This window comes from Maniola hyperantus, chromosome 24 (genome assembly GCF_902806685.2).
Source record: "Maniola hyperantus chromosome 24, iAphHyp1.2, whole genome shotgun sequence".
NCBI lineage: Eukaryota > Metazoa > Arthropoda > Insecta > Lepidoptera > Nymphalidae > Maniola > Maniola hyperantus.
The window spans coordinates 6,629,453-6,657,451 of NC_048559.1; the positions used below are offsets into that span (position 1 = coordinate 6,629,453).

Genomic DNA, 27,999 nt, shown 5'->3' on the forward strand with positions numbered 1-27,999 from the left:
TTCCTCAATAATGCGGCTGCGTGTTCTTGAGCTTCTAGGGACCACCAATTATGTAGCTGAAGGGTTGATGTAATGAAGAACCAGCTACATATAGTGATGTTTTTTTTTTTTTTTTACATATAGTGATGTTTATTTTACACTTTACAATTGATATGTTATGTACAATACAGACGGGCTCGCGAGCTTTATATAATACAATGGTAGAAGATGTTGACGTGACGAGCGGATGATAGGGAATGTGGAATCTCGTAACGTGCGTGACCAGGAGGATTCTCTACTGCGTTCCAAATTTGAATATTGTTGTGTGGCAGCTGCGAAGTTTTCTTAATAGCTGCCAGCCAAGTAACGGTAGAGGTTGCACCTCTACACTAGAACCGTCGACCTTTCGGTCCACTCCTTTACCCGTTCAGCTATTGAGGCTCTTAAAAATTCTATCCTTTAGGGCCTAGGGTGGCCAAACGAGTCACACAAACGAGTGTGACTCGTTGGGCACCCATCATGTCAACGTTTCACAGTGTGACTCGTAGAGAATTCATCGAAATAAATATTTGCGGGACTTATAACCGTGTGACTCGATGGGAGAAATCGCCCAAGGAGTCACACGGTTATAAGTCCCGGAAATTGCTATTGCGCTGGAACCATGTCTCATTAACATCAAAATGTGTTTATTTTATTTTATTTTTAAACTATGCTTCACGGATACAGACAGACGGACGGACGGACAGCGGAGTCTTAGTAATAGGGTCCCGTTGGCACCCGTCGAGTACGGAACGCCAAAAATGTAAGCGCATAAAGTGACGCTTTTTCCAGCTGCAGCAAACAGCTGTTTGGAGCTATACATTTTTATAATAGAGCCTCAATAGCTCAACAGGTAAAGGAGTGAACTGAAACCCGAAAAAGGTGGACGGTTCAAGCACCGCCCGTTGCACTATTGTCGTACCTACTCCTAGCACAAGCTTGACGCTTAGTTGGAGAGGAAAGGGGAATATTAGTCGTTTAACATGGCTAATATTCTTTATAAAAAAAAACTGGTTCGAGATTTACGGTGCTACGAGTCAGTACAGGTCTTTAACAATACCCATGCAAAAATCACGTCGATCCGTTGCTTTGTTGCAACGTGATTGAAGGACAAACCAACAAACAAACAAACACATTTTCGCATTTAAAATATGGACTAGTGATGCATCAAAGTAACCGGCTAAATGAACGGGTGTCATATAAAAACTGCTTGATGAATATTTTTAATTTAATTTGTTTGAACGTAATTTACACCTTAATTAACAGCACTGCAGTCTGCATGTACCTATAGTGCGCGACAGGTCGAGATGGCAACCGGGGTATGAGGAGGGGGACACCTGGCACACCCGCACGTCACCCACGCTTGCCCGGTCTGGGCTAGCGCGGGCGCTGTGCGGGTGTGCGGGGTGTCCCAACCCCGATTGCCATCTCGACCTGTCACTTTAAAACATTTGTGCATTTTAAAACTTGAATGTTGTAATTATGTTTTTTTCCTCATTTCAATTATCACATGGTGTCCTGATGCTGGCTTTAGCGTGATGTCCAGCTTATTGGTCATCAACAAGTGATTTCCGGACACCCTGTAGCGTCGGAACACGTGAGCCAGGGTGGTCTTCATTGACATCAACGCGTATGTTTTTCCTGAAAATGTAAACAATTAAAATTGTATTCTTCAAAGTCTTCGAACAGTGCGAGTGACATATGGATCCGAGACATGGCCGCTAACTATGGGCCTCATAAGAGTTTGACAAGAGTCAAGAGACCTACGTCCAGCAGTGGACTTCTATTGGTTGATGATGATGATAAAAATTGAATTAGGTACCTACATACATACTTCTCCTCGTATGTTGTTCAAAGGTAGACAGAGTCAAAAGCAACCTCATCCACTAATTCATTTATTCGCACCTGAAAGTCGCTCAGCGAGCTATGGGGAGGGGGTTTCGAAGAGAGATCCGAAGTGCAAAAATCTACAGGAGAAGCAAGGTCACCAACACGTCACCCGTTTCAGGGTTCTGGCTGAAAATCAACGCTGTATGTTCGTGTGCATCAAGGCATACAGCATACTACTGAGCTGGGACCCTTTTTCGGGTCGTGCCACACGTGACAGTTTGTTTCGGCGCTTCTTTTGCTTGAAACACGTTGGGCTTAATGCTCAAGTGGAAGAAGCGCCGGGGTAACAAGCTCTTAGTTATAAGATGTGATGTGTGGCACAGTTTGGAAAATAAACGTCTTTTGACGTCACACACAGCAGTTCTACTGCCTTAATATTAGGATTTCTGTGTTGTTACCTATACAGCTTCTCCTTCCCAAACCAAAGCCAGAAAACGCAGTGGGACATTGAGGCAACGTTTCGGAGTTCAGCCAGCGTTCCGGCTTGAACTGCTCAACATCTGGACCCCACATGGGGTGTCTATGGAGTCCATAGGCAGACAAGAAACACGTTCGACCATTCCAGAGAGTATAATTTCCTAAAAATAAAATTCACTCTTTAACTAAAAACCCGGGCAAGTGCGAGTTTATTTTGTTCATAAAAGGTTCCGTAGTAGGTAGCATCGTAGAAAAAATAAACAAATTGTATTTTTTTTGTGATGTAACCACAAATGCACGATTTCCGAATTTTTCCTTTACGTGTGGTATAAGACATTGCCACCTGCCAAATTTTTACCTTTAGAAGGAGATAGCAGATTTGTAGAGCGTTGTCCTTGTTGTTGAGACCGACAAAACGCCATATAGGCATGAGTCATAATGTCATTCTATAGGCCGATGTACATTACTTTTGGACGCGTACTGTACTCTATAGTTATTGATTCCCTTGACGGGTCTTGGCAGAGAGACAGACAGACAGACAGAAAACTCCTATAATTATTTTTTAAGATTGCACTTAAAAACCATATCATAACTAAATTTTGTTTTCATCCAATATAAATAAAATATTAAATTACGTAGTCTTATGTCTTGATCAAGTTTTCTTGCTATGATGGGCGCGAGGGGATACATGCGTATGGTTTCCTTCAACACAGCCTCCAGGTACACCAGCTGTGATAGATCTTGCTTCGTGACGTCCCTGTCTTCGTCACCGAAGACGTTGAGCAACCTGAAACACAGCCCCTCCAATTTTGATACTATAAGCACACGGTGAAATTAATACAGGTTTTAGAGCTGTGGCTAAGTCAGTGTTAAGTATTATTGCCAGAATGTTATCCAACTTAACTTACTCTCTAATGTACGGTACGGTTATTGACTTATATTACTTCGTAACGATAGGGCCATTGAACAAACAAAATGACACCGGCTCAGTGGTGCTTTAGCACCAATGCAACCTCAGTGACGTCTGGATTTCAAACGGGTCGTTGGGTCGTTCATTAGTATCTAAGAGGTGGCGCTGATTTATTTGGTTCCAAAACCGTGAAAAATTTTGTTCGCTTGGGCATATCTTGTCATTTATATCGATGGGTACGGTAGTCGATAAGTTCAATAAAATGCATTTGAATTTCAAATTTCGCCGTGAAAACGCTACCCGCCATCTTTTTAGGTTCATGACATCACACGAATTGGTAAGCAACGGCGTTTTCTTAGTGAAATACATTACAATTTCAATACATGTGACGTCACGGCTACGGTATCATGCGTTTTGGATATTTGTAGAAAGAACCGATTAAAAAAGTGAAATCTTTAAAATGAATTACAAAATTCACTAGGTATACCTACCTACCTATTGTGTTATTTTCCAGCATTCCATAATCATTGTAAATATCAAAAGTGTATTAAATCAATATACTTACCTATCTAATGTAACTGTGCAATGGAGTTTATTTTGGAGTTTACAACACTTACTCATCAAAAATTTTCTCCTGAACCTCAGGGTAGGATCCAACCAACAGCATGGTGTACATCAGTACACTAGCTGTGGTGTCATATCCACTGAGCAATAGGGTATCGACGTGTTCTTTGATCTGCCGGTCATTAAATGCATCTTTCTCTATCGCTAGTTCCAGGAGAAAGTCCATGAAGGGTCTGAATTTTGGACCTGTAGTATTATTATTAGTATTAAAAACTTTATTAGTCCTACCACCACAAAAAAATAACAGAAAACTCAGACAGAAGTAGGGTACAAAAGGCGGCCATATTGCTTATTAAAAGCGATCTCTACAGAGCAAGCTAATACCAGGTAAGAATTCAGGATTTAAATTTTAAAATAATGTATTTACTAGTTAAATAGTACCTACGCGACATAATATAAGCAAGATTTGGTTTATGATTTGGTTAATGCCATCATCAAAACTAAATTAGGCATTGCGGAAGTCTACAATGGACAAGGAATTTTGTCATAATTAAACAAAGATGTAATCAAAAATCTGTAGTGTTAGGTATGGTGTATCGCCATATAGTTACATGCGTGAATCGACAGCAACATCAGTGTCAATGGTTTTTGCGGCTTTTTCAGATAGTCTCATCGTAGACGATCTTAGGGCACCTACGCACTATGGGGTTAGCCGGAATGCGGCCAGCCGTGCGGCTGACCGCAGGACGCGGTTGCGCTTGTCGTTAGCCGGGTGGCGGAGAGCCGCCACCCGAACCGGAATGTGCAAACTAGCACTATCCGCGTAGTGTGTAGGGCAACCGTCCGGCTGGCTGTCAGTCGGGCCGCAGCGCTCAGAACAACCGGAGCGGTCAGCCGGCAGCCGCATCGCAGTGCGTATAAAAACTACTTTCTCGTACAAATTTTACATTACGGTCAGCCGCACGGCTGGCCGCATTCCGGCTAACGGCATAGTGCGTAGGTGCCCTAAAGGTTGAGATGGCAAGCGGGGTACACGCGGGGGATGCCCCGCACACCCGCCAGTCACCCGCGCTCGCCTGCACCGGTTTATCGCGGGAGCTATGCAAGTGTTCGGGGCGTTCCCTCCCCGACTACCATCTTGACTTGTCGCGTACTAGCACAGATTAATAGGGATACTACGTACGTACTAGCTACCTTACCTAGTACCTATACGTCTCTATGTTAAATTGTCAGTTTTACCTTTTACCGTTTCTTCGGTCTCCGTGCATTTTTTATCATCCCAGTATTCTGCTTTTCTGTTTTTGAGAACCTGTCAAATTAAAAATTAATCTCTGTCAGGTGTATTAAAAGTAGATATATAGCCAAATCCAAGTAACGTGTTAGGTATTATTTTCTCTCAATCTAACGTTGGTGACATTATGTATTTATTATCAGAAATTATATAACTGCCCACAGTCCACATCTGCTAATCTTTATAGTCTAGACTCTAGAGCTAAAAAGTGTTATTTCTTATACGATGGTATGGACTCCTTCATATGCGAGTCCAACTCGCACCTGAGCGATTTTACATGTTAGCTTCCAGTTAAATTCGCATTGGCAAAATTGGTTTGTGGCCATAAGCGCAACCTAACGCCGACTTAATACGGATCTTATTGACTTCAAACACAAGATCAACAGAGACTCGTGCTATCTCGCTCATCTTTTGCGCGTACCAAACATGGCGCGTAGGCAACACCCAATAGCGGATGGACACACGCTATGATTGACCGAGATATTTTCAGGCAATTCAAAAATAAGATTTCTGCGCAAGTACATCGGCGTAACGGCGTATACAGTGTTTAACAACTAGTCAAATCAGTAACTTTTTGTCAAACGTCAAAACGCGCACTTAGTATGCAATATTCTATGAAATACTGGAATGTGACGTAACCTCATAATGACGTACCTACTTTTTTATTTAGTTAAATCGATAATTTGAAATGGTTATTGTACTTAAAACTAACAAAGGACGAGGATTTTACGTATTTTGGAAGACCCTCTATTTAATCATCACTGAGAAATAATTTATTTTTGATGTACTTAGTCAAATACCGAATTCTACAAATCGTGGAGTCAACTTACAGTGTTTGACATGTTATGCATGATCTTCATACTTTCGTCCTGCTCCCTCTTCAAGGAGGATCGGTTAAACATGACGTCACTGTGCAGCCAGGGCTTCTGGAACCTCTCTATGATAAATTTGTGCATGTTCTGTGTAGCATGTACGTACTCGCTGTTCAGCAAGCTCTTGTCACTTACGTCCACTGCCATAACAGTTACTGAAACAATTGGAGTTAAAGTATTGATGTCGAAGTATGAAGCTGCCGTTACACTCTAGTTAGGCAGCTCCAATTTCGAGAAAGAGGTCAGCCGCCGAATCCAATTCGGCTTGGCAGCGTTTAGGGAGCTTCGAGATGTCTTCTTGTCCAAAATTCCGCAGTGCTTGAAGACCAAAATCTTCGAATAGTGCGTGCTGCCAGTGATGACATATGGATCCGAGACATGGTCGCTATCTATGGGACTCTTAAAAAAGTTCAGAGTCACTCAGCGGGCGATGGAGAAATGCTTGGAGTTTCTCTACGTGATCAAATCAGAAATGAGGAGATCCGTAGGAGAACTAGAGTAACCGACATAGCTCAACGAGCAGCGAAGCAAATTTAGCAAATATATAGCCAGTCTTTCCTCAAAATTTACGCTCTATATAATACATACGGCATGTAGTTTCCAGAGAACTAAGCAAAAGATAATCAAACTGGTCGAACGGTCCTTTGTCGACTTCCCCTTCTAGATCCTTGACCAGACGACGAGCTTGTCTGTTGAAGACATCTATAAATCCATCTAGAATGAACTGATTGAATGCTGGATTCAGTAGCTTCCGATGTACTTTCCATATTGGAACTAGAAGAAAATGTATTTTTTTAAGTGCACCAATTATCTCGGTGTAGGTATCGTAAGTAAACATTGATAAATTATTATCAGAATCAGAATGGTGCCAGGGCTTAGCTTAATGCGCGTCCACACCTTGAGAAAATTGTTCAGTAAATAAGAGCAGGTCCATAAAAGTTTAAGAGTGAAAAGGGGCATACCAATTAGTATAAAATTGGATCGCGATATTATGTACTTACTATATTTCAGGATTGAACCATTATTTATGTTTTTAAATCTACTACCTAAACGTAAATAAAAAGTTATCGCTTCGTTGATTCTATATGCTATAGTAAATTCAAATTTCATATGATACCCCAGTTGATATAGTAGATAATATGTGTCGACTGGGGGCAAACGATGCGTTGCGGCGCTGCACCGCAAAGATTTCACCGTATCAGCGGGCACACGAGCGGTGCGTTGCTGCAACTTTGTTATGTCGCAGCGGCGCCGTAGCAGCGTTAGACAGTCTGTTAATAAAAACAACTAGACGTCGCAACGCATTCACCCCTCCCCGCCTCGTCTCGGCGGTTGCAAGTCCAGTGCGGCGCCGGAGCGCATCGTGTGACATGCCACAGATACTTCTATGTAAGACGACGCAGCGACACCGCTCCGTCGCCGCACCGCCGCCGCAACGCATCGTGTGCCCCCGATCTTCCTTTGCTAATTGTTTGTTCATGACCACATTTTAATATTTTTGTGATGTAACCACTAATTCACGGTTTTTGGATTTTCCCCCTTATACGTGTGCTATGAGACCTACATACCTGCCAAATTTCATGATTCTAGGTCGACGGGAAGTGAACTATAGGTTTCTTGACAGACACTACAAAAGCTTAGGTTCTTTAAGGCTAGAAGAAATTAAGAAAGAAATAATCTTACATGCAGCAGTTATTAATCCGTCACCTAACCAGGGTTTTCCGAAGTCGTAAAAGGCGTCATTTTGTAAAGATGTCTTGGCGATATGCAAACAGTCTTCTGGGTCTGTTACAACTAAAAAAATATTTGTTTGATTTTACTGTCACTGCAATTACATACCTATCACTTGCTTTAACGGTGAAGGAAAACATCGTGAAGAAACCTGCATGCCTGAGAGTATCCATAATGATCTCAAAGGTGTGTGAAGTCTGCCAATCCGGACTTGGCCAGCGTGGTAGGTATATTATGGTCAAAACCCTTCTCACGCAGAGAGGAGACACGTGCTCTGTAGTGAGCTGGTGATGGGTTGATCATGATGATGATGATTACCTTAGCATTGAAATTTACTCATGACAACAAAATCAGTACTTACCCATAATATTATAAATGCAAAAGTGTGTTTGTTTGTTGATTTGTCCATCACTCACGTCGCAACGGAGCAACGGTCGATGTGATTTTTGCATAGGTATAGTTAAAGATCTGGAGAGTGACATAGGCTACTTTTTATCCCGGGAAATCAATGACGCGGGATTTTTAAATACCTAATTCTAAGGCATAAAGCTAGTAAATAAATAAAAGTTCACTTAGCTCACAAAACAAGAGAAACTAAATATATAAACCAAATGTTAAAATTACAAAATCAGGGCATCAGCTAGTAATGTAATAATGGACAGACGATATCAAAAAGTCGCAGGGAGCTACTGCACTGGATTTAGGCGGCAGAAACGATGCGTGTGAAAGTCCTTACAAGAGATCTATGTCCAGCTGTAGACATCTATCGGTTAACGATCATGACGATGAAGTAAAATAGATAAAGTATGGATGAATAAACGTACAGTATGTTGTTCTGGGTCCAATATAAAGAGACGAAACTCCACCGGCGTTCAAAGAATCATGGCTCATTTTTTTCACTGTATTCCATAGTTCTGTAAGATAAAGTGCAAGATATCCTTACGCAATCAGTGTTATTTCTTAACTTTAGAAAAAGTATCAACGAACTGGGTAATATTATGTGGATGCGCGTGTTTTCTTTTGATCAAAAAAACTAAAATTAATAACGCAATTTAAAAAATACTATATTATGAGATGCGAAATATTCAAGTAGGTAAATTATAATGTGAATAATTACCTGTAAAACCCGATATTGTACCTATAGAATACCTAGGCATTCCATGGAATACCGGGTTTGCTTTGGCAATGTATAGAATACGTCTTTAATCTATCGTTTACCTACCATTTTATATACCATTTTTTTTAAATACTGTGTTATGCTCTATCTCTGTCCATAATAAAATGTTTCCTCCGATTACTTTTACTAATTTTCTAAATAAATATATTTTAATGTACAGAAATCGTTAAGTTACAGTTTTATTATCTACTAGCTGACCCGCCCCGGCTTCGCTCGGGTGGAGAATTTCGGACTGGGAGCGTCATCGTGAAGCCGTTGCTTGATACCTAACATATCAATTCCCCCACGATTTAAGACTTTAGTACTTTGCAGCCTCAGGATTGAGGAGTTAGGATCCGAAGGTCAATGATGTAGCCTATGCTTGGTACCTAAATAAATTTTGCATCATCCGCAGTTACTGAAACATTATAGTTTAGGAGTGCTGTACCCTACATCATCAGGGTTAAGGAGTTGGGACTTGAAGTCTGAGAATAAAGTCGTTGCTTGGTACCTACAATATGAATTCACTATGAACACTTCCTGAATCTTGATAACTCAGGCGGGCAGTAACCCTGCAACATCAGGATTAAAGAGTTGAATCCAGAATTTTTTATTTGACCACCACGAAAACTTTTTTTGTTGATTAAAAAAAAATTGCAAATCGGTCCAGAAACCTCGAAAAAATCGATGTAGAAAAAAGAACCACCTCCTTTTTGACAGTCGGTTAAAAACCGATGACCTTGAAATATTTACGGAACAATCTTTAAAATATCCCCTTTCTAACAAAAAAAGAATGAATGAAATCGGACTACGCATTAATGAATTACAACTCAGTATACATTTTAACTTTCATCCCCTCTCCTACGGGAACCGTGCTGAATTTCGGAATAAAAAGTATCCTATATTCTTCCTCATAGTATGACCTCAAATCGTACCAAGTTTCATTGGAATCCATTCAGTAGTTTCAGCGTGATGCGCGGCCGTGATACAGACAGACAGACAGACAGACAGACAGATAGACAGACAGACAGACAGACAGACAAAAATGAAAAAAATTACAGTTTTGGGTTCAGTATCGATTATAGAGTGCCCTCGAAAAAAATTTTTCCAAATATCTTCAATGTACAGAATTTGACCTGTTACAGTTTTATTATAAGTATATATACAGTTTTATTATAAGTATTGATATTGATATTAATATTTTATTATATATATATTATCAATATTTAATATTCTATTATATATATTTTAAATAGATTGCAGCTGAATTGAACCTGTGCTAGATTAATAATAATAATTGCTTACGTGAACTGTTTCCAAGAAACAAGTGAATGTGTCCAATCAGTGGCAGCGCGCCCGGGAGAGGTGGGGGCTCATCTTTATTCCTGTTTCTCCGTCGCCACGCCAATATACCGCACGACAGAAATACTAGTATAAGAGCCACCGACAACATTGAAGATGAGTTGAAAAATATTCTTTAAAAAATCAGTTTTATTGAATTTAGTGCCACCGCGCCGTCTCGACATTAAAGATGAATTAAAAAAATTAAATAAATTTTTAAGTAGGTACCTACTTTATGCAGTGATTTTAATCTTTATCGCGTAAGACGCGTTTTTAGGGTTCAATACCCGAAGAATGCCAATGGGACGCTATTACTGAGCCTCCGCCTGTTCGTCCGTCCATCCGTGTGTCTGTCCATGGGCTGTATCTCGTGAACCGTAATAGTCATAGAACGTTTATTTCTATCGCCGCTTTTCAATTCAATTTTAAAAATCGTACGGAACCCTTCATGTGCGATTCCGACTCGCACTTGGCTTGTTTTTTATAAGAGTTTTGAGGTCGGCCGTCGGAAATGCAGTGTTAACATGGCACTAACACACAGTTTATTCATCCATAGGTACCTATACTAATATTAATGCAAAAACGTATGTCCTTTTCACAGCCCATTCACAAGACCAATTTTGACGGAATTTGGTTTAGTTAGAGATAGCTTGCATCCCAGAGAAGAGAAGGCTACTTTTTATGCTTCAAAAATCGCAATAGTTTTCACGGAATGTGTAACAAATCTTAATCTACGCGGGCCCTATCTAGCAGATAATAATATAAGAGTAAAATAGTAATCCATGTCCATCCTACTATCCATACTAATATTATAATTGCGAAAATCTGTCTGTCTGTTTGTCTGTCTGCTAACTTTGATGTTGATGAAATTTTATCCCGCGGACGGACATAGGCTACTATAGGCTAGACTTTTTATTCCGGAAAATCAAAGTTCCCGCGGGATTTTAAATTAAAATTTTAAATTAAATCCACGCGGATGAAGTCACAGGCACCATCTAGTCATCATCATCATCATCATCATCAACCGATAGACGTCCACTGGTGGACATATGTCTCTTGTAGGGACTTCCACACGCCACGGTCTTGCGCCGCCTGAATCCAGCGACTCCCTGCGACTCTTGCGAAGACTATTTAACGATGGGGACTATGGGGTAGACGAGAAAAAAAATTCATCCCCACTTTACATGTAAGGGAGCTACCCTAAAAAAAATATTTATTACAATTTTATTTCACCACTTTGTTGGTGTGATCAATATTTATACCCACGCCAAATTACAGATTTCTAGCACTAATAGTCTCTCATATTAACCAAGGACGGACGAACGGACGGACATGGCGAATTTTAAAATTCTTTATTAAACAAGGAATTTTATTTTTGAATTCCTTGTTTACTATGGAACCCTAAAAAGAAGCCTGCTGCAGGCGACGAAACTATAAAAAAAATTACATACCTACCTCCTATATGTACCTATAACAAAATTTATTCTTTTATCACAGTTACAACTATCACACAATATCATATTATCAACTCCATGAGTGAAGCCGGGTACCTTAGCTAGTTTTATAATTATGAATATTTCACTAAACTATGTTCAGTGTTTTGGCTGATTATTTAGATTGGACTAGATTTGTTTAGTGAAATAAGGTAGTCACTAAAGATATTCGGCCTCTCTATTCTTCTTCTAAGTACTCTCTATTCTTACAGCGATTACGCACTCATCCGAACCGAGTCCGTGAAAATAAAGATATAATAACTTGGATCGAATTCGGATATTGCTTACACACTAAATGTGGAAAATAAAACTACCTGACTATTCATAAGCACTTGTGAAAAGTTTACATGAATAAAAAAACATTATATTCTTTTCTTTTCTATTCTATTCTATTCTATTTTATTCTATTCTAATCTAATCTCTGCTCCAAGCTAGTCAATGGACATCTATGACATGTCATATGTCTGATTCGGAGGCACATCCGAGATATTCTCACGGATAACGGAGAGAACTCAGATGATGGAAGTCCGAGCTAGTGCGTAAGCTGCCATACAAATAGTTCTATGACTACTTCGGGACGTATTTTCACGGATTCGGATCGAATGCAGTGCGTAATCGCCCTTAGTAGGTAAATTCGCGAATTTTAATATTTTGTAGTTATACAATGGATGTTGTTGGTGTGAATAAAATAAAATCACAAACGATTTCCCACATTTCAAATCACAAAATCGTGGGAAGTATACAAATTGCGGGAATTTATTACGCAATAATGGGTAGGTAGGCACGAAAGTGTGTTTGTTTGTATGTTTGTCCTTCCTTCACGGCCTAACTAAGTAACCAATCGACTTGATTTTAGGCATAGAAATAGTTGAAAGGACGGAGAGTGCCATATAGGCTACTTTTCATTCCAGAAAATCTAAGAGTTCCAACGGGATTTTCAACAACCTAAATCCACGCGGACGAAATCGCGGGCACCACCTAGTAACTTGTAAGTACATATTCTGCTCATTTTGCTTAATTTTTATTGTTTAGTGGTTAATTTGTCTATCAGATAAGCTTTATAACACTTAAGGTGCGGTTTATATAGAAAAGGCAGGGATTTGGCGTCTTAGATTTAACTACATTTTATTTATTACTAGCTGATGCCCGCGACTTACGTACGCGTGGATTTAGGTTTTTTGAAATCCCGTAAGAACTCTTTAATTTTCCGGGATAAAAAGTAGCCTATGTCCTTCCTCGGGATATAAGCTAACTCTGTACCAAATTTCATCAAAATCGGTTGAACGGTTGGGCCGTGAAAAGCTAGCAGACAGACAGACAGACAGACACACTTTCGCATTTATAATAATATTAGTATGGATAATATTTACGCATATTAGGAGACATACAGACGTAGTGCAGATACAATAGGGTATTTTACTCCCTTTTTTAAATATCTTCATACTATTTTGATCCTAAGGTGAAAGATAATAAACTACCAAAAAAATCAGAAATATTTTATTCGATCGATAAGTGCAATAAAAATGCATTTAAATTTTGTATTTCAAAGTTCCCAGCGAAAACGTCACACAGATTGGTAATCAACGGCATTTTCGTTGTGAAATATATTACAACTAGCTTATGCCCGCGACTTCGTCCTCGTGGACTACATACATTTCAAACCCCTATTTCACCCCTTTAGGGGTTGAATTTTCAAAAATCCTTAATTAGTGGATGCCTACTTTATAATAGCTATATGCAACCTGATCCGTCCTTGTAGTTTGAGCTGTGCGTTGATAGATCAGTCAGTCAGTAAATCAGACAGTCACCTTTTCCTTTTATATATTTAGACTACAATCCATGTGACCTCACACTCGGAATTCATCATGGCGGCTACAGTTATCGTGCATTTCGATCATAGGGAAACTAGCATTATTCGAAATAAAAACCGGCCAAGTGCGAGTCAGACTCGCGCACCGAGGGCTCTGTACTCGGGTATTTTTCTCGACATTTTGCACGAAAAACTATTATGCACAAAAATAAATAAAAATCTGTTTAAGAATTTACAGGTAAAGCCCTTTTATATGATACCCCATTTGGTATAGTTACCTTACTTTAAAAATTGAAAATACTTTTCTTTGTGATGTAGCTACAAATTCACGGTTTTCGGATTTATTTTTTTACTTGTGGCCTGTAAGACCTACCTATCTAACAAATTTCATGATTCTAGATCAACGGAAGTACCCTATAGGTTTTCTTGACAGACACGACGGAGAGACGGACAGACAGACAGACAACGAAGTGATCCTATAACAGTTCCTTTTTTCCTTTTGAAATACGGAACCCTAAAAGTTAGCCTATGTCACTCAACAGATACAATATTGCCCTTTGTAGGTGTCGACATTGCATCAGCACCATATTGTTGTAAGTGTCATGTTTCCACCCTCGCCAGCTTTATATAAACCGCTCCTTACGTATTATCAAAACACAACTTTTTTGTCTTGCCGTAATGAAGGACTAAGACAATTTAAATTAGCTTGAATATTATTTTAAAGAACATTTGCTCATTTATCTCCAATGTTGACGGTAGCTCTTATACTAGTATTTCTGTCGTGCGGTATATTGGCGTGGCGACGGAGAAACAGGAATAAAGATGAGCCCCCACCTCTCCCGGGCGCGCTGCCACTGATTGGACACTTTCACTTGATTCTTGGGAACAATTCACGTAAGCATTTGCTATTTCAACGACTTTAAAACAATAAGACAGCTTGGCAGACTTTAAGCCCTTCTCACCCTGGAAAGGAGACCCGTGCTCAGTAGTGGGCCGTTAAGGGGTTGATTATGATGAATTCATTTATGGTCATTTTGGTAGCATTCAGAAGAAAAAACCAATAAAAAGGTGCTGTTTTTTTCGTTTTTTTGACATGAATATTTTTAAAGAAAGTAAAAACATAGCTTTTTAACTGAGTAGAACATTTAAAAAATATATAGCTATAAGTAGTGATTTTATAACATACTAGCTTATAAATGTTTTACGTCATAATAGCAATCTGCATGCCTTTCAGACCCCGACCCGGGACATAAAATGCAGTTTTGTCTCGATCTTCAGTTGCTATAGGTATTTGCCAAAATGCTTTTGATAAATCGATGCTGGACAAATATTTAGCGTTTTTGAGATTATCTAATATTTCCGATACATAGGGTAATTTATAAGCATCTTTTCTAGTAACAGAATTTAGTTTACGACTATCGAGACAAAACCTAAGCTTACCGTCTTTTTTAGGGGTCAGAAGGACTGGTGAAGACCATGGACTCTCGCAAGATTCGACAACTCCTAACTTTAGCATTTCGTCCAGTTCTTCACATAGAATACGCTGCTTAGCTGGTGACATTCTATAGTAACGTTGTCTGATAGGCGGGGAGTCTCCAGTATCGATATGATGAGTGATGATATTAGTAACACCCAGACCTTTGGTTTCTGATGAAATATCCTCGTACTGCTTCATAATGTTATCAGCTAACAGTTTTTCCGAATCAGACAAGTTACTATAGCTTTGAATGAAAGGTTGATGTGAAGCATCAGCCTTAGGGTTATTATCCACATTGTTATTGGTAGTAATAACACTGCTGACATATTTAGGGCAAAGTTGGAATTTCCGCCAAAAATCAACACCTAGAATAAGATTGGTTCTGATTTCTGGTATAACAAATGCTTTCAAGATGTGAAATTGACCTTCAAATTCAACAGGCAAGTTAATGTAACCGATACTTTTTAAACATTGACCACCGGCTGAAGTGACCGAAATGCAGTCGTCATTAATTAGAGGCAGGCCTAGACTGCCTAGTTTATGATGAATAACGTTACCTAGTATAGTAACGCTAGAGCCAGAGTCTAAGAGACCTAAAAGATTAAGACCATTAACCTGAATCGATGCATGAGGCCTATCATCATGATTGTAATTTTTGTCGAGAATTGTGTGGATTTTGTAAGTTTTAAAATATAAATTTATAATACTAAGCCAATTTTTCCAATCCTTTTCATTAAATTTACTATCCGCACAATTCTCAGATTCTAGTTTTTTGGATCAGGTTGTTTGTTTTTAGAGCAATTTGGACAATTATTTGATTTAAAGTCTTTGAGGCCGCAGATAAAGCAAAATATTTTAGATCTATCTGCAGTACACAGTCTAGTACTGTGCGAGTCAGTGCGACAGCGTACGCAGTACTGAGTTCGCTTTTGAGAGTTAGTTGCAACAGCGTGTACATAATTACTAAAATTTGGGGAATTCTGTTTATTGTGAAAAGATTTGTTATTTTCATTATTATTTCTGTTAAATTTAAAATTATTGTTACTGAATTTTGGCGTAGGGTTAGGGTTAACTTTACCACTAGAATAAGCAAAATCTGGTGCTAGTGTATCAGATGTGAGTTTTGGAGGTTCTTTGAATTGAGAAAATCGGGAATGTATAGCTTCATGATTCCGACAAAGCGTTCTCAACTCATCAATGGATTTAACGGACGAAGCAGAGGACAATGCATTCGCGTAAAAAGGTCGAATGTTATGAAGAAGTATTTCCAATTTGTCCTCTTCTGAAGGTTCTTTATTAAGTCGTGAGAAAAGCCCAGACATAATTGAAAGGTAGATGACTATGTTTTCCTTTTCACCTTGCGTACGTGATTTAATTTCCTCTTTCAATTTGTAATCGTAATCCGGTTCACTAAAATCCTTCTTTAGTAAGACAACAAGTTCCTCCCAAGTATGTACAGATTCCTTAATACCTCGGTACCAATGAATAGCATTGCCGGTAAATATTTCGGTAGCATTTTTTAAAATTTTGCCAGAATCTATATTTTTTGCTTGGCAAAATTCGTTAGCACGTTGGATAAAAGTCCTTACGCAAGATTTGCCATCAAATTTTAATTTAGAAAACAAATTAGAGTTGTTTCCTACGCAAGTAAGGTTGACATTGAGTGGCGTTGTAGATGTTGTAGGATTCGCAGAACTACTACTCGCAATGGCTAGGGGATCTGTAGCATTGTCTAAGAGCGTGCTAAGTTTCATTGCATGTGTTTTATACAAGGTGACACATTCATCGTAGTCCTGTTTTATTTTATCAGAGCACGGAATACGGTGAAGTCGATGATATACATGGTTTAGTAAGTTTTGAGTTCGCAATAGTGCACTTCTGTCCGAAGCAGACGAAATTGTTTGTTCGACCTTCTCGAGAGCATCAAATACGCCATCTATATCTACAGAAGGTTCAAAGGGACTAGTTAAAATATCCTCAGAAGGGTATAGTGGACCGCATTTAGCTATCTGTTTCCTCAGCTCTTGAACAGTGGAAGCTGGAGTTTCACCTCGAATAGCGACTTCATACTCAAGTTCCACTTTTTGAAGTGACATAAATTTGACCTCGTAAGCCATTGTTGGTAAAATTTAAAATAATTCAACAATTAAAAAAAATATACGCTGGGTAAGTACTGAATAATCGCACCAAAAAATAACTGAAATCTCCGTCTGTTACAATTAAAATTAACTAAATAACGTTTTGGTTGTTTATTCTTTAAAGCGTGAAGTAATACCATGAAATGATTGAGTGATTGGTGAATGATTGATTGATTGATGAGACTAAATCAACCAGTGCAACATGTCAAAGCAGCAACAAAAATAAAACGAAAATTGCAACTAATGTGTGAGACGTTTATAAGATTTTTTTTTCTCTAACGGTACTCGCTACGGTCAATAATAATAATAATATACAGTTAATGTGAACAACAACAATTAATAAAAATTGAAAACAATAAAATTTATAAAAATAGCTTATGTAAGATTGCTCTTTAGTGAGTGATGCCCTTTAACAAGGTTTAGGTATCTATGTACGTCGAACACCTTAGTTGCAGTCAACCAAAAATAAAAATTAAAACGTTTTACAATTAAATTAAAACAAGCACACACACCAAATTAACACTACTACAAGCTTAGGACTATAATGACCCTACTTACCAGTTGAGGCGCCAGTGTGACGAGGGGGTTTTTTAGTGGCGAGGAATAAAACCCACAAGTCAGCACGAGAATTTATTTAGATAAGTAGGGTCGTGAGTTAGCGTGCTGGCGTCACTACAATCACTAAACTTGCAGTAGGCTGTACTTCCCTGTTTCGCCGTGCGGTAACGTCCCAGAGGTAGCGGGAGTCCGGCGAGATGGTCTTCAGGGAAGGGGAATGCGCGCTCGACGAGGTGTACGGAGGCAGACCGCTGGCCAGGTGCAGGGAGTTCCGTAGCGCCGGAAGAGGGTGCCACGTGATGCGCCTGGCGTAGGCAGCGGCAGCGGGATCCAAGGTGCACGAAGAAGCACGAAGAAGCACGAAGAAGCACGAGAAGTGCCGTGAAAATCCAAGCAGGATCCAGAACCTGGAACGCACATTCCAGTGGCTGAGCAAGGTCTCTCACTACGCTTCTGATCGTGACCACGCGGCACAGCAAGCGGAAAGCACAGCGTAATGATAGTATGCGTTGTCACAATCAGACGGAGTTACAAGGGAAGGAAGGTGTGAGACTACGTTAACATTTTTAAAAACAAAGGAATTTACTCGCACGACACTAATTGCAGAAGGCAATTAGCATCTATTGGCTAATAATACAGTAAACTAGGTAAGCAAAATTATAATCTACTAATGAACAAAGCAAGGTTATGCAATGACGCGAGGGTCGGCTACAATTTTAAGAAATAAAACTATCCTACGGCGATTTTCCAGTACTTACCCGTTTATACACGGGTTACAAATCCACGTAGGTCACTAAAACTGTTAATAATAGTTCCAGGAATACGGAAACTATCATAAGGAACACTTCCGAGGAACAATTCGCTTCCTGTCACTTTTCGAAAAGATTCTAGACTGATCTTAGTAAAATATATCTGCGCGGGCGCAGCGCGGCAGTGTCGCCCTCTCGCTTCTAGCGGCTGCACGCGGAACTCATTCGTTGAAACACGAAGTAACACGATTGCAGTCGTACGTGTGCGATATTTCTGCTAATATTCGGTTAGGCGCCGAATTTTTATTAAATACATGCAACGTTCTTGTACAACGTTACACCGCTCCGTCCAGTAGTTTAAGCTGTGCGTTTGATAGATCAGTCAGTCAGTCAGTCACCTTTCCTTTTATATATTTAGATACTTACACCCATTTCCAAGATTTATGGGTAAAATTGCATGATTCTTTGTTTATTCAATAGACGTAGTTTTCAAAATTGTGCCATTAGTGATTTTTAACCAGCTTCAATAAATAATCTAAATATATTTAAAACGAAAAGGTAACTGACTGACTGACTGAATGACTGACTGACTGACTGATCTATCAACGCACAGCTCAGACTACTGGACGGATCGGGCTGAAATTAGGCATGCAGATAGCTATTATGACGTAGACATCCGCTAAGAAAGGACTTTTGAAAATTCAACCCCTAAGGGGGTAAAGGAAGGGTTGGAATTTGTGTAGTCCACGTAGACGAAGTCTAGGGCATAAGCTAGTTAGGTATAATTATGAATTATTGTTCGATATATGAAAGAAACGTCGTCCGCCTTCTAATCGGAGGTCGGGGGTTCGATCCCGGGCACGCACCTCTAACTTTTCGGAGTTATGAGCGTTTAAAGTAATTAAATATCACTTGTTTTAACGGTGAAGGAAAACATCGTGAGGAAACCGGCATGCCTGAGAGTTCGCCATAATGTTCTCAAAGGTGTGTGAAGTCTACCAATCCGCAAATGGCCAGCGTGGTAGACTATGGCCAACCCATTCTCACTCTGATAGAAGACCCGTGCTCTGTACTGAGCCGGCGATAGGTTGATCATGATGATGATGATGATGAAAGAATAACTTGTACTTTTTCTTACAGAACTATGGAATGGAGTAAAAAAGGTGGCCTATGAGACCTTGAACGCCGGTGGAGTTACATCCGTTTATCTTGGACCTAGAACAGTATACTGTAAGTACTTACTTAATACATACAGTACGAGGCCGAAAGTAATGTACATCGACAAGGAGATAGCAGATTTGTAGATCGTTGTCCCTGTCATTGAGACCGACAAAGCGTCATATGAGTAGGTATAAGTGACAGAGACAACGAAAATCAAAGAGTTCCCACGGGATTTTTAAAAACCTAATTCCACGCATCAGCTAGTGTCTTAGTGTGAAATGAATTATGTCAAATAGTGAAGTGAACTTCTTGCGATATTGCTCTCAGCATTTAAACAGGCGTAGGCTTAAATCGAAAAAAAATGTAACGCCACCTCTTTTTTGTTAGGTCGGCACCTACATAACTACCAAATACTTACCTACACTCCCGTAGCTGCACAAAAATGTCTAATTTCACTGCCTTTGCAGAAATACCTAGTATATAAAATCTATTATTTTTCTAGTTGTAACAGACCCAGACGACTGTTTGAAAATCGCCAACACATGTTTACAAAAGGACATCGTTTACAAATTCTTAAAACCCTGGCTTGGCGAGGGATTATTGACTGGTGATTGTAAGTAAATTTTAAGTTAACAAAATACTCCGACCCTTTTCCACCCAAAAAAGTCTTGTATTTTTGATATCAAACATCTGACTGACGCTAGAGGTCAAAGAATGTTGGGTAACTATGCGCCGAAGAATGTTGCGTAGCTATGCGCCGCGGGGTCAATGGCGCGTTGTCAGTAGGGCATTGATCCTGAGTTTTGCACGCTATACATTGCGGGTTCGAAAAATACTAACTCACAAAGATAAAACTATATGCATATGGCAAAATATGGTTATTATTGGTAGTTATATTTAGGTAGTATAATAATATCGCTAAGTTTTTGCTGGCTTTCTAATAACGCCCTGTAACTATAGATCAATCTTACATTAGAGTGAATCAGGAATTAGTGACACCGTGCGACGGTGCACCTTTCTATACTATTCATATTATAAAGAGGTGAAGTTTCTAAGTTTGTTTGTAGGGGGTAATCTCTGGAACTACTGAACCGATTTTGAAAATTCTTTCACCAGTAGAAAGCTATATTATTCCTGAGTGACATAGGCTATAAATAAATTCAAAAAATTAGAGATCCCTACGAAAATTGTAATAAGCTACCCGTGCGAAGCTAGGACAGGGCGCTAGTATAAAATAAAAGTTGTATTTTCTTCTAGTACAAATATGGAAAGAACATCGGAAACTTCTGAATCCAGCATTCAATCAGTCTGTACTCGATGAATTTATAGACATTTTCAACAGAATGGCTCGTCGTCTGGTCAAGGATCTAGAAGTGGAAGTCGACAAAGGACCCTTTGACCAATTTGATTATATTCAGCCTAATGTTCTGGAAACTATATGCCGTATGTCGAGATTTTGTTTTTGTTGTCATGTGCAATCCTAATCCTAATAATATTATAAATGTAAAAGTGTGGATTTTTTGATGTTTGTTACTCAATCACGCGAAAACTACTGGACAGATTTGGCTGAAATTTGGAATGGAGATAGATTATACCCTGGATTAACACATAGGCAACTTTTTTTCCCGGAAAATCAAAGAGTTCCCGTGGGATTTTGAAAAACGTGAATCCATCCGCTAGTTCTACTATAAATATTGTAAAATTGTACCTAGATCTACTTATTTTAGTTGGTATCGGGAAAAAAGAACTTTCGACGATAGCTGTGGGAATTTGTATGCACATAGGAAGTAAGTTCTGTTCTTTCATACCATGGAATTGGGTACCTTTTCATACTGTACGGGAAGCGAAAGGTTGACTGATGAATTTTAGGGAACCACGTTTTTTTTAAATTTCAATCAATCAATCAGCCTGTTTGCGTCCACCGCTGGACATAGGCCTTCCCAAGAGCACGCCACCACACACGATCCTCCGCCTTCCTCATCCACCCACTTCCCGCTATCTTCTTAAGGTCGTCAGTCCAGCGGGTTGAAGGTCGTCCCACACTGCGCTTGCTGATTTAATTTAATTTAAGTTAATATTAAAACATCAGTGTTGGTAAATTATTGCACATAAGGCTCATCTCCACTATTTCAACCTATTGTGCCTGCATTTTATAGAATGTATATCTTAATATATAAAATGAAAGGGTGATTGACTGACTGACTGATCTATCAACGCACAGCTCAAACTACTGGACGGATCGGGCTAAAATTTGGCATGCAGATAGCTATTATGACGTAGGCATCCGCTAAGAAAGGATTTTTGAAAATTCAACCCTTAAGGGTGTAAAATAGGGGTTTTTAAATTTGTGTAGTCCACGCTAACGATGTCGCGGGCATAAGCTAGTTATAATAAATGTCTGAAAAAAACATCAATTTGTAAGTGGTGATTGTAACGAACATTTATATCGAATGTACATTTTATACATGTCTGAAAAAAACATCGATTTTTTACTTACCTTTTCGATAGTTGGAATTTCACATCGATACATCAATGTATCGAAAAATTAAATATCGTTCAAAATATCGATACATCAAACAAACAATATCGATATATCGGTATTTTTTCGACCAGATTATTAGGCTCTGCAAATTTTGTTCTCTATTGCACGCCACTCAAGATTTACTGAGTAAAATTATACTTCATCATCATCATCGCCGGCTCACTACAGAGCACGGGTCTTCTCTCAGAGTGAGAAGAGAACATTACGGAGAACTCTCAGGCATGCAGGTTTCCTCACGATGTTCACCGTTAAAGCAAGTGATATTTAATGAATTAAAACACACATAACTCTAAAAAGTTAGAGGTGCGTGCCCGGGATCGAACCCCCGACCTCCGTTTCGAAGGCGGACGTCCTAACCACTAGGCTACCACAGCTTAAATTATACTTATCATATTTATATTAATTTATACATACCATTTTTCAGTAACAGCTTTAGCAGTTGACTTCAGCGATGAGAGTTTACTGAACAGCGAATACATTAATGCTTTAGAGAATATATTGAAATACGTAGTAGAGAGGTTCCAGAAGCTCTGGCTGCACAGTGACGTGGTGTTCAATTGGTCCTTCTTGAAGAGGAAGCAGGATGAATGTCTGAAGATCTTGCACAATATGTCAAACACTGTAAGTAACCTGAAAAAAGCTGTGATAGCCTAGTCGTTAGGACGTCCGCCTTCTCATTGAAGATTGGGGGTTCGATCCCGGGCGCGCATCTCTAACTTTTCCGAGTTATGTGCGTTTTAAGTAATTAAATATCACTTGCTTTAACGGTGAAGGAAAACATCGTGAGGAAACCTGCATGCCTGAGAGTTCTCCATAATGTTCTCAAAGGTGTGTGAAGTCTTCCAATCCGCACATGGCCAGCGTGGTAGACTATGGCCAAACCCTTCTCACTCTGAGAGGAGACCCGTGCTCTGTAGTGAGCCGGCGATGGGTTGATCATGAATGAATGAAATGAATATAACCTGAAATATCCCTTCAAGAAAGAGCTTTGATAGGAACTAGCTTATTAGCTACTTATTATACGAAGTACGTCCGTATAAGCTAGAGTTCTTACAAAATGTTGTCTCAAAATCTTTCCTTATTAGTGACGAATTTATTCATCTAAATATTTAAAAGGAAAAGGTCTGAATTGACTGACTGATTGATCTATCAACGCACAGCTCAAACCACTGGACGGATCGGGCTGCAGATAGCTATTATGACGTAAGGCATCCGCTAAGAAAGGATTTTGTGAAAATTCAACCCCTAAGGGGGTGAAATAGGGGTTTGAAATTTGTGTAGTCCACGCGGATGAAGTCGCGTGCATAAGCTAGATAATAATGAAAGTTGAGACAATCTTAGTTCGACGTTCAGTTTGCCGTGGAGACCCTGAGGCCATGGAGTCTGGCTGAGATCTATAGAGCGCACTTTGACTTTGCTCAGACATAAGATTGCGTTAAAACGAGACAGATTTATGTGAGCGATATAGTTCTGTCTCGTTTTAACTCTGAGCAAAGTCAGAGTGCGCTCTATAGATCTCACCCTTAGTGCTAAAAAAAATTATTTACGAGACATTTCACCGCGATTAATAGCCACATCTGGTGACAGAAGTGCTGGCTCATTTTTTGTGCAACGGATCGGCCTGGCTGTCCAGCGCTGAAATGCAGCTAGAATTCTTGGCACCATTCCACGTGGGCATATACAAATAAACGTCAATCTTCTTAAAAATAAATAGGCCCGGGCCCTAAAGGACTAAAGGGCCGTAGCGCTTAATAATGAAAATTGTAAATGTAAGAAGCACTCTTATAAAGTTGTTTGTATCATTATTTATTTGTTGCTTTATAATTTCACAGGTCCTTAAAAAGAGGAAAGCTGAATACTTGAACAATACACTTCACAAAGGGACTGAAGATGCGACAAAAGGTAAAATCTATAAACAAAAGGTAGGACCAATAAAAAAATAGGTTAAATTTCATTTTTACTAATTTAACACGATATTCGAAAGGAAATAAACGATGTTTAAATTCGATAGTTTCTTTGCTATCCTAGACTTTAGACGTTAGACATTTTTTTTAATGCAGCCCCCAAAAGTGTAAATAGAGCCAAAACCCATATATGCCGCAGTACTCATGAAATCTCCTTAACTTTTTAATTCATATTCTGAGACTACTTTTGGACTACAAGCCCAGACCATCGTTATTTAATTACACTTTATACTTTGACGCAAAATTTTTACGCCATTGTTACCTGTTATCATCTCCCAAGGCCACCATGATCCATACTTCATAGTTTCTCATTCTTCCCTGTGTTGGGGACAAAACGCAGAGAAACTTTGAGCTTTTATAAAATAGCGAAGTTGAGGCCCTCGCGAGCTCTCTCTCTATTTAACGTGGTAGAAAGATATGTGTTCTACCTTGTGACCTTAGGCTACAGCGTAGCCAAAGCAATGCATCATCATCATCATAATCATCATCAACTGATAGACGTCCACTGCTGGACATAGGACACTTATAGGGACTTCCACACGCCACGGTCTTGCACCGCCTGATTCCAGCGGCTCCCTGCAACTCGTCTGATGTCGTCCGTCGACCTAGTGGGGGGTCTTCCAACGCTGCGTCTTCCGGTGCGAGGTCGCCATTCCAACACCTATCCCCAACGTCTATCGGTTTTACGAACTATGTGCCCTGTCCATTGCCACTTCAGCTTTGCAATCCGTTGAGCTATGTCGGTTACTCTAGTTCTCATACGGATCTCCTCATTTCTGATTTGATCATGTAGAGAAACTCCAAGCACAGCTTTCTGCATCGGCCGCTGAGTGGCTCTGAGCTTTCTTATGAGGCCTATAGTTAGCGACCATGTGTGAGATCCATATGTCATCACTGGCAACACGCACTGTTTGAAGACTTTGGTCTTCAAGCACTGAGGAGTTTTGGACAAGAAGATATCTCGAAGCTTCCTGAACGCTGCCCAAAGCGATGCATAATTTATTAAATAGTTTGAATCCTACAGGTGTGAAATTCCGACCCTTCATGGACCTTCTCCTTGAACTAGCAATAGAGAAAGATGCCGTCAGCGACCGGGAAATCAGGGAACATGTTGACACCATGCTGTTCGCTGGGCACGACACTACAGCAACTTCACTTATGTATACGATGCTGTTGGTTGGATCCTACCCTGAGGTTCAAAAGAAATTATTTGAAGAGTAAGTAAATTATATTTGTGAAGATATTTTCATCATCATCACTCATTGCTCAGGTTTGTGATCCCTTCCAATAATGGTTGGAGTTTTCTTAGAGTAGTAATGTGGTGGGCTTCAAGATGCTTTGGCATAAGATTACTGAGATTAAAGTATTTAATACGTTCAGGCCAGGGTGTAGGGAGCACGGAGTACTCGCTGATATAGCGGGGTGTACCACCGGTGGCTATATTACCCTACAGTCTTCATACACTAAGAAATTCGCGTCGGCTTGAGAGAACCTGTTGTAACTTGTAGTTAACGTTCCTGCGCTGCTGCCCTGTAAAATTTACATAATGTATTCATAGTCTAGCTCAGGAGTTGAGGTCAGCACAGCAAAGAGGATCTCGATACAGACAAAGATATCTTTAACACAAGAATGGGCATGTTTCAGGTTAAATAACGTTTTCGGTGACGATGACAGGGACATTACAAAACAAGATCTATCACAGCTGGTGTACCTGGAAGCTGTATTGAAAGAAAGTATGCGCTTTTACCCCGTCGCACCCGTGATCATAAGACTTCTTGATCAAGATGTCAAACTACGTAAGATTTTTTAATTTGATCACAAGAATCTTTTGACCGCGAGCTCACCTGTAAGATAGTTCTCTAAGTTAGTTGTGGATAGCACCCTTCAGCATATTGAGGGTAGATTGCTTACTTGTGTAGTTAGATATGAAATTGAGTTTTATGCAATCAATACAATTTTCCCGCAGTGAAGCCTAACTTTTACTTGAAATCTAATCAGAGATGAAAAGTGGGAATTTACCGGTCCAAAAATGTAATTCCATACACTTCACCGTGGGAAATAGTGGAACACGCTACTGTAAAATATGCTTTGCCAAGATACTCTGGAAACAAAATGCTTGTTTGTTCGTTTTTATACGATAATCTCTGGATCTACTAAACCGATTTTAAAAATTATTTCATTGGTAGTTAGAATGTACTTTTTGGATAGTTGTAGGCTATATTTTTTTTTTAATTTTGTCAAAATGTGGCAGACCTGCCAACGTTTCCCTGTTTCAAGACAGCGTTAATTTGGGTAAGCGGAGCAATTTCCTCAAGAAACTGCTTTTACCGCATCAGATATAAAAAAATTCCAAAGTTGTAAGTACAGAATTGTTTTGCCGATGTCCAATTTTAGCCGCAGTGGTCTTGAAAATTAACCAATTCTGTTAGTCCAGTTTTGGTAGATTTTTTATGGATTTCTTTGGTTAATGACATAATGAACCGTTCAAAAACTTTTGTTTGAATTAGTCCTAGTAACATTTTTACTAAATTGACTTCGTCTGTTGATTACAAAGTGTTTTACTTTTATTTTTTCATGGATTTTTTAACAGGCAACTACACTCTCTCGAAGGATCGAGCGTGTTTCCTGTCAACCTATGGAGTCCACAGACACCCCGTGTGGGGTCCAGATTTTGAGGAATTCAAGCCAGAACGCTGGCTGGACTTTGAAACGTTACCAAAATGTCCAACTGCGTTTTCTGGATTTGGTATGGGAAGAAGAGTCTGTATAGGTAACGTAAATATTGATCTTGGTTGAGCAAAATAATAATCATCACTAGCTGATGCCCGCGACTTCGCTTGCGTGGATTTAGGTTTTTAAAAATCCTGTGGGAACTCTTTAATTTTTCGGGATAAATAGTAGAAGTAGCCTATGTAACTATCCAGGTCTCTAACTATACCCGTGCAAAAAATCGATCGTTCCGTCACGTCCATCCGTTGCTCCGTTGCGACGTGATAAGTTAAACTGATTTTAATGAAATTTAGTATAGTTTTTGCATTTCACGAGGGCCAGTGGCTCATGTTTGTGTAGTCGTATCGGTATAAGTAAGGTACATTTGTGCGTTTGCGTACGCTTCCTCGCGACTGATTGGTCCGACACGCACGCACACTTACGCAATGCTCATGTACGACGTAACTACAAGTAAAGTTCACTCGCCTTTGTGAATTGCAAGAACTGTACAGAGATTGCGTCCCGGGGACGGACAAAGCTACCTTTTATCCCAGAAAATCAAAGAGATCCCAGGGATTTAAAAAATCTTAATCCACGGGGACCAAGTCGCAAGTATCATCTATTTATCATTATTTATATTTTCAGGAAAAACATACGCTATGATGTCAATGAAGATCACTATGGCTCACGTGTTCCGACGATACAGGGTGTCCGGGAATCACTTGTTGATGACGACTAAGCTGGACGTCCTGCAAAAGCCAGTATCAGGACACCATGTAGCGATTGAAATTAGGAAAAATAATACGTAATTACAAAATACTATTATTTAAATCAAAATCTATTTATTTAACCCGTTACACCCACTGTCCCAGTTAAAAAAACACACTGTATAATATTATATCATAATATACAACATGAAAATTGGGCTTGGGACTCCCCGCACACCCGCACAGCCCCCACGCTAACCCGGTCCGGGATAGCGCGGGCATCTACTCGTGTGGCGCGGGTGACGGCTCATATCCCAAGTGCCATCTCAACCTGTCGCGTACTATAGGTAGGTACTCTTTAACCACTACAAAGTAGTAGGTAGTAATAAACATACGATGTTTTTCAAGATATTCTATACCTACCAACAATTAACATGTACTTATTAATTTTGCATGCAGTTTTGCATGCCTGGGTTATGATAATTATTAATTTTAATGCTA

The 27,999-nt window shown here is 39.6% G+C and overlaps 2 protein-coding genes across 4 annotated transcripts; one reads left to right on the forward strand and one right to left on the reverse strand.

Moving 5' to 3' along the window:
- Nucleotides 1–99: 99 nt before the first annotated feature.
- Nucleotides 100–18,568, reverse strand: LOC117993430 (cytochrome P450 4V2-like). Of its 3 annotated transcripts, none has more exons than XM_069506937.1 (10): nucleotides 17,816–18,568; nucleotides 8,518–8,607; nucleotides 7,646–7,756; nucleotides 6,551–6,736; nucleotides 5,921–6,117; nucleotides 5,039–5,108; nucleotides 3,853–4,045; nucleotides 2,961–3,112; nucleotides 2,307–2,486; nucleotides 100–1,659 (listed from the first exon to the last, which is right to left on the reverse strand). In XM_069506937.1, the coding sequence occupies exons 2-10, from the start codon at nucleotides 8,582–8,584 to the stop codon at nucleotides 1,499–1,501; spliced, it is 1,317 nt and encodes a 438-aa protein (XP_069363038.1). In that variant the 5' UTR covers nucleotides 8,585–8,607; nucleotides 17,816–18,568; the 3' UTR covers nucleotides 100–1,498. The 3 variants fall into 3 exon arrangements, with proteins under 3 accessions (XP_069363038.1, XP_069363037.1, XP_069363039.1); XM_069506936.1 differs by lacking the exon at nucleotides 17,816–18,568 and adding an exon at nucleotides 10,155–13,370; XM_069506938.1 differs by lacking the exons at nucleotides 6,551–6,736; nucleotides 17,816–18,568 and adding an exon at nucleotides 10,155–13,370.
- LOC117993431 (cytochrome P450 4C1-like) lies at nucleotides 14,240–27,606 on the forward strand. Its single transcript, XM_034981228.2, has 10 exons — nucleotides 14,240–14,387; nucleotides 19,556–19,645; nucleotides 20,079–20,189; nucleotides 20,834–21,019; nucleotides 22,543–22,739; nucleotides 23,951–24,020; nucleotides 25,107–25,299; nucleotides 25,727–25,878; nucleotides 26,673–26,852; nucleotides 27,437–27,606. Exons 1-10 carry the CDS (start codon nucleotides 14,240–14,242, stop codon nucleotides 27,598–27,600), a joined length of 1,491 nt encoding a protein of 496 aa, XP_034837119.2. The 3' UTR covers nucleotides 27,601–27,606.
- Nucleotides 27,607–27,999: the final 393 nt, after the last annotated feature.